The sequence below is a fragment of the Phaseolus vulgaris genome, chromosome 8 (genome assembly GCF_051622355.1).
Source record: "Phaseolus vulgaris cultivar YP4 chromosome 8, ASM5162235v1, whole genome shotgun sequence".
Classification (NCBI taxonomy): domain Eukaryota; kingdom Viridiplantae; phylum Streptophyta; class Magnoliopsida; order Fabales; family Fabaceae; genus Phaseolus; species Phaseolus vulgaris.
This window is the reverse complement of record NC_143505.1, coordinates 54,619,285-54,626,519: the sequence shown is the minus strand read 5'-3', so window position 1 is coordinate 54,626,519 and position 7,235 is coordinate 54,619,285. Positions and strand designations below refer to the sequence as shown.

The following is a 7,235-nucleotide window of genomic DNA, read 5'->3' as shown; positions in this document are numbered from 1 at the left end:
TTCTAAAAATTGATGTCTTAATCACTTTCCTCCACTTTTTTGAACCCAATCCCCATGTATTTACTTTTGTAATAAATTATTTATATTTATATCTAAGTTATTTAGGTACTTAATATATATATATATATATATATATATTTTTTTTTTTTTTTTTTTTGTAATTATATAATCATCTGTACTTTCTCTGATGATCAGATACAAAATTTACTTTCTGAATTATATATTTTTATTTTTAGACGGCATTCATTGTTTTATATTCTCAAGAAAAACATTATATCCGCACCCAAATGCCACAAACAAAAGTGATTAGGAGAAATTTTATTTTATTGAAAGGAGAATGTAACCGTCATTTACCTGTAGCTATATCTGAACCCTCCACGTCATTCCATCAGATAATCTAACGTGCGAAAAGAGTCCATCTTTTCATTTCCCTTCTTAGTTCAGAGGAAATAAACAGCTGTTGACAATCTCTCTCGGTGCCACTGCTATAAGAGGAGGAGAGTGGTAGACAAATTGTGTGTTAAAGAGTATTAGGGTTTGTGCTTACACTCATTTCTGGTAAGTGAAGAAAACCTCTGTATCTTACAAATTTCGTTTTTCATTCAACTTTTTTCTTTGTTTCCACAACTATAGTTCAAGATGAAGTGCTACATTTTATGTTTCTTGCCTGATTCTTCTGCTAATTTCACTTTCTTTGTTTTATTCATCATTTTTTCTCATGTTTATGATTTTTCTAGGGTTTTATATTGTACAAATGGTTGTTTCCTTTAGTTTTTATGGGTTGCATGTGTATGAACTTCGATCATTGTTTTTCTGTGTTTATTTTGAAGATAAATGCTTCTATTGGCTTTTGACAATTTTTTTTTTCGGTGTTCTGTTTAAACTTTCACAGTTTTGCTTAAGTTTTCAGAGGTGTGGTGAGTCTAATAAATTGAATCTTTAGAGTGTTGAGTCTATTCCACACATTGCCATTTCACAACAAAATTAAATCGAATGAATGTGAAATGCATTTAGTTGGGTTATTTGTTTCATCACTCTCTGTTCTTATTATTAGATATTATTCTATATGCTAGATTATCTGTTTCTTCCCTTTTAAACTAGGTTTATTCTGCTGTTTTATTTACAGTAGTTGTTATTTTTTGTTGCTGTACGGAAATATGTTATACTGTAGTGTTCTGCAAATTGTTATAGTTGCATGTCGATAATATCTTATTATTTCATTAATTTTTGTTTCATTTGAATAATAATTTCCCACTAAAGGTGACTCAAGTTATTTTTATCAGTATTTCTATATAATTGATACTTGACCTCGCCTTATAACATGCATTTTGTTATTTCATGTATGATCTATGCAGGAGATGTCTTCTTTTGGGACAAATGGAACTGAGAATGAGGATTCACTGCCTCCGCCACCACCTACTATCCCAGTGGATGTAGTGCCTGTCAAAGTAGAGAGTGATAAGAAAAAGATTTTAAGGCTTCCAATAGCTAGACGTGGCCTTGCTTCTAAGGGGACGAAGTTGCGACTTCTTACCAATCACTTCAGAGTGAATATTGGAAACACTGATGGTCACTTTTTTCAGTATAGTGTATGTGTTTTTTTGTTCTCTCTGTATTATAGTTTCCAGTCTCTGACTACATGAATTTGTGTATTAAGTGTTTATGTTTGAGCAGGTATCTCTTTGTTACGAAGATGGACGTCCTGTAGAGGGTAAGGGTGTAGGGAGAAAGGTGCTCGAAAGGTTGCAGGAAACATATAATTCTGAATTGAACGGGAAAGATTTTGCTTATGATGGCGAGAAAACTCTTTTTACACTTGGCTCTCTTGCCCGTAATCGTCTTGAGTTTACGGTTGTTCTTGAGGACGTTGTTTCTAATGGCAGGTTCAGATGATGTGGTTTTCATTTTGACAATTGTTTACATGCTATTGTTTTTCTATATAACTTTATCTGTGAATTTCTGTCAACATGTATAGAAATAATGGAAATGTCAGCCCTGATGGAAATGGAGAATTCAGTGAGAATGACACAAAGAGAATGAGGCGCCCAAATAGAGCCAAAACCTTTAAAGTTGAGATAAGTTTTGCTTCAAAGATTCCATTGCAGGCCATTGCCAATGCTCTCCGTGGACAGGATTCTGATAATTATCAAGAAGCAATAAGAGTTCTAGATATCATTCTGAGGCAGCATGCTGCTAAACAGTGTGTGATTTATACCAAATATTGATAATTCTTTGGTGCATCTCTCTTTGTGTGTGCTTGTTACTGTTTATTAACAATAATGTCTATCTGCAGAGGCTGTTTGCTTGTGCGCCAGTCATTCTTCCATAATGATCCAAAGAATTTTGCTGATGTAGGAGGAGGTGTCCTTGGCTGCAGGGGATTCCATTCTAGTTTTCGAACCACACAGAGTGGCTTGTCACTTAATATAGGTACGATCTGTTGGTTGACTTGCTGCATTGTGGTAATTACTGCGGTTGGGGATTCCCATTCTTCATAATTGGGTTTTACTCATTCTTTTAAAAATGAATTCCAGATGTCTCAACCACAATGATAGTTACTCCTGGACCTGTGGTGGACTTCCTCATTTCCAATCAGAATGTACAAAGGCCATCTGATCTCGACTGGGTTAGGGTAAGCAAATTCTTCGACAATTCTACATTGTATTGTTTCATTGGTTTTTAATTTCAGCAATACTATTTTTATTTAATTGTTTTCAACAGGCCAAGAGGACCCTGAAAAATTTGAGGATTAAAGCAAGTCCATCCAATCAAGAGTATAAAATTACTGGGCTCAGTGAATTTTCTTGCCAAAAGCAGAAGTATTTCTTTTCCCTTTTTTTGTCATTGTTCATTAATTTTCTACATTTTTGTGATTGCTCTTGTTATAGTTATAGTCAGTCACCTGCAAGTTAGGATTTTAATGGGTTGGATATATTAGGTTTACATTGAAGAAAAAGGGTGGAGTGGATGGTGATGATACTGAGGAGGTGACGGTGTATGATTATTTTGTTAATCATCGAAATATAAATCTCCGCTACTCGGGGGATCTCCCATGTATTAATGTGGGGAAGCCCAAGCGGCCAACATATCTTCCTCTTGAGGTATAATTTGGTGTTTGTTTTGTTTTGTAGGCAATATCAAATTGATCATTACTAAATAAGTTTTTGTCCATTTATTTATTTTTGCATAGCTTTGCTCTTTGGTATCCCTTCAACGTTACACGAAAGCTCTATCCACACTCCAAAGGTCCTCATTGGTAGAGAAGTCCAGGCAGAAGCCGCCAGAGAGGATGAGAGTGTTGACAGATGTCAGTGTCTTTGGAATTTATTTTTACCAATTGCTATAATACAAACGTTTACTGATGGAGCTGATGTTACTTCTATTATTACAGGCTTTGAGTCGTAGCAATTATGGTTCTGAACCTATGCTTCGTAATTGTGGTATTTCTATCAATCCTAGCTTTACTGATGTAGAAGGTCGAGTTTTACAGGCTCCAAGGGTAAATTTCTTCCTGGTTTTATTATTATTCTAGTACTTTGTAATTGTGTATTTTCAGTTTTAGTTTTTATTCTAGTAAATTTTATAAACGTCATTGACATTGAGATTTGAAAGGAACACTTAATCCAATCTTGCTAAATTGATTTTTTAGATTTTGTGTTCAAGGAAGATTGTTTTAGTACTGCTTTGCATGTTTACCTAAAAAAATGTTATTGTAAATTTGGGGTTCCCCTTGCTTTTGGTCTATTCAGGTAATTTGAATGAATGGTGACTTTTTTTTGTAGGTATATTAGATATGTCAGTTTCAATGTTCTAACATGATCTATTTTTATGTTCAGTTAAAATTTGGAAATGGGGAGGATTTCAATCCAAGAAATGGGAGGTGGAACTTCAATCAAAAGGTGTTTAGTTCATCTTTTCATTTAAATTTTATGTTCTTACTTAATAACTGTGATTTCAAGTTGACTGGATTTTTTTCTCAGAAACTAGTTAAGCCAACAAAAATTGAGAAATGGGCTGTGGTTAACTTTTCTGCCCGATGTGATGTACGAGGACTTGTCAGGGATCTCCTCAAGTGCGGTCAAATGAAAGGAATTGTAAGTTCTGCAGTTACATGTTTACTTAGAAACATTATGAACTTGCTGACTATATTTCTTATTTGTGTTTGACAGGAAATCGAACCACCTTTTGATGTATTTGAAGAAGATGGTCGCAATAGACGATCCCCACCTCTTGTTAGAGTGGAGAAAATGCTTGAATTCGTGCAGTCTAAACTTCCTGGGGCTCCTCAATTTCTTCTTTGTCTTCTTCCTGAAAGAAAAAATTCCGATCTTTATGGTAACTTATTTGATTTATCCTTAACTGTTCTTTACTGCTTTGCATATGAAATTGTGTTTTTATCTATGAAGCTCGGACACTCTTCTTAAATTGCGTGTCGGTGTCCGATATCAGACACCGAATACCAACACTCGTATGACACGTATCAGTCAAGTGTCTAGTCCAAAAAGTATTTGTTAGATTTCTAACAATTGTAGTACGGTTCTATCACAATTTTAAAAAGAATAAATACATTAATTTTCTCAAAAATTCAAAATTTATTGTATAAATTGTTATTATGATTATAAAAATAAAAACAAATCTTTGTGAACCAGTCATGAGTCATGAAAAATATATTTCTGCTCCAAAAAATAATCTGAAACATACTTGTGCACATAAATCTTTATTGTCAATTTATATAATTCATAATTATATAATATATAGATTTGAGTCTTCGTGTTCTATATTTTAGAGATTTTATGTATTTCTGTATCCGTGTTGGTGTCTGTGCTACATAGGTTTTTATTGTTGATTAAAATTTACTAAACTTGGCAGGTCCGTGGAAGAAGAGGAATCTTGCTGATTTCGGAGTTGTTACCCAGTGCATAGCGCCTCAAAGGGTCAATGATCAATATTTAACTAATGTTTTACTGAAGATCAATGCTAAGGTATGGTGTTTTACATTGTCTTGCTTCCTTATTAAGGATTTCTTTGTTTTATCACTGATTTTTATTCATGGTGTAGCTTGGTGGCCTGAATTCTATGTTAGGAGCTGAACATTCTCCTTCCATCCCTATTGTTTCCAGAGCTCCCACCATCATCATTGGCATGGATGTGTCTCATGGCTCCCCAGGGCAAACAGATATTCCTTCAATTGCAGCGGTAATTGATTGGTGGTGTTCTGTGTTTTTATGACTCGTATTTGTTTCAAACCAATAATTATTTAACATTGCACAAGTAATGTTCTTATGTTTAGGTGGTTAGCTCTCGAGAGTGGCCCCTAATATCAAAGTACAGGGCATGTGTCCGTACCCAGTCTCCCAAGGTTGAAATGATTGACAATTTGTTCAAGAAAGTCTCTGATGGAGTGGATGAAGGCATAATTAGGTAAACATAAATTTGTTTGTAATACTTGAATTTGTCATGGTCTCTGTCATATGATAATTTACTTTTATTCTTCTATTTTATGTTTGCAGGGAGCTGCTGCTTGATTTCTATAGGAGTTCTGGGAATAGAAAGCCTGACAACATAATCATTTTCAGGTTAATGATTAATTTTAGAATGATACATATTAAATTCTGTTGTTGGACACAATTTTTTGTTTATGTATACATATTGATTTTTTACGTTTTTTACTGTTCTTTATTGGATTAGATTTTGTTTTATAATAGTGAGCTTTTTTTTTTCCTGTATTTAGGGATGGTGTCAGTGAGTCCCAGTTCAATCAAGTTTTAAATATCGAGCTTGATCAAATTATTGAAGTGCGTATTTCATTACACGATCAAACAAAATTTTAACTATGCACTTGTGTAGTATTTTGTGGTTAATATTTTCTTTTTTAATTTAGGCTTGCAAGTTTTTAGATGAAAAGTGGAATCCCAAATTTTTGGTTATTGTTGCTCAAAAGAACCATCATACTAAATTCTTTCAAGCCGATTCTCCTGACAACGTTCCTCCTGGTACGTGACTTTTCTGGAAGTTGTCAGTTTCAGTAATATTTAGTTTTGTTATTTGAACTTTTTTTCTTGTTGCAGGAACTGTTATTGATAACAAAATTTGTCATCCTCGGAACTATGATTTTTACATGTGTGCACACGCTGGAATGATTGTGAGTATTCGAAGTTTTTATTAACTATGTTAACGTGGTTTTATTAATTTTCAATTTGTGGTCTTTTCTTTTACTGTATATGGAAAGTTTTAATATAAATTATTTTGAAAAATGACTATTCAGGGTACTAGTAGACCTACACACTATCATGTTCTGTTAGATGAGATTGGGTTTAAAGCCGATGACCTGCAGGAGCTTGTGCACTCGTTATCATACGTGTAAGTTGCTTCAATATATTATTATTCATTCTCTTGCCATTTCGAGTTGTTAGAGTTTAATTATTTTAAGATTTTTTTTACTTTTGTTAATAGGTATCAGAGGAGCACCACTGCTATATCCGTTGGTAATTTGTCTATTTTTTTTTGCTTAATTGGTTTATTATTTGTGTTTGTAAATAGGTCTAATTTGGTGAAAAAACTTTTGCAGTTGCTCCAATTTGTTATGCTCACTTGGCTGCTACTCAGATGGGACAGTTTATGAAATTTGAGGAGAGATCGGAGACAGCTTCAAGTCATAGTGGTGCTCACCCTGTTCCTCAGTTGCCTAAATTGAATGATAATGTCTCTAGCTCAATGTTCTTTTGTTGAGAGATAGAGAATCGTAATGCAGATTTAGGAACCGTGATGAACTTTTATGCTATTTAGTTACTATACAGTAGTTACTCGGGAAGACAATGGAACTGGACTAAGCAAGTGCGCAGTATGTTTTTGAAAGATTATTGCACATGTAAAAGCATTTTGCTCTTTGCATTTACATGTGTTTAATCTTTTACTATTTGAAGATTTCATCAAGTGCTTCCACTAACACATTTTGAAGATACGTTTTGACTTTAATATCGTATGTATATGCACTATGTCAACGTGGTTTAGTGGAATATATTCTAGGTTTGTATGAATCAAAATGTTAAATGTGTATTGCTGTTCATATAAAAGTATGCTTGTGACCTACGTTCTTGTTGCTTCTTGGATCATATTTTCAATTGTGAATTGACCTTTTAAACTTAGATTCCTCGTTTACTTTATTGAAATTTGTTATATTCTCAAGTGTTCGACTTTGACGCATTATTTCTCCGAATTTTTTTATGCGCAACAAT

General features: G+C 33.7%; 1 protein-coding gene across 1 annotated transcript; it reads left to right on the top strand.

Annotated features, from left to right (window-relative positions):
- The first annotated feature begins 246 nt into the window (after window positions 1–246).
- On the top strand, window positions 247–7,089 carry LOC137826293 (protein argonaute 4). The gene is made up of 23 exons (XM_068632204.1): window positions 247–558; window positions 1,356–1,589; window positions 1,675–1,883; window positions 1,976–2,200; window positions 2,294–2,430; window positions 2,535–2,632; window positions 2,722–2,819; window positions 2,939–3,101; window positions 3,191–3,307; window positions 3,392–3,499; window positions 3,837–3,899; window positions 3,981–4,094; window positions 4,170–4,335; window positions 4,870–4,982; window positions 5,059–5,196; window positions 5,291–5,421; window positions 5,511–5,576; window positions 5,732–5,795; window positions 5,882–5,993; window positions 6,069–6,142; window positions 6,266–6,360; window positions 6,454–6,485; window positions 6,569–7,089. The coding sequence occupies exons 2-23, from the start codon at window positions 1,359–1,361 to the stop codon at window positions 6,727–6,729; spliced, it is 2,715 nt and encodes a 904-aa protein (XP_068488305.1). The 5' UTR covers window positions 247–558; window positions 1,356–1,358; the 3' UTR covers window positions 6,730–7,089.
- Window positions 7,090–7,235: the final 146 nt, after the last annotated feature.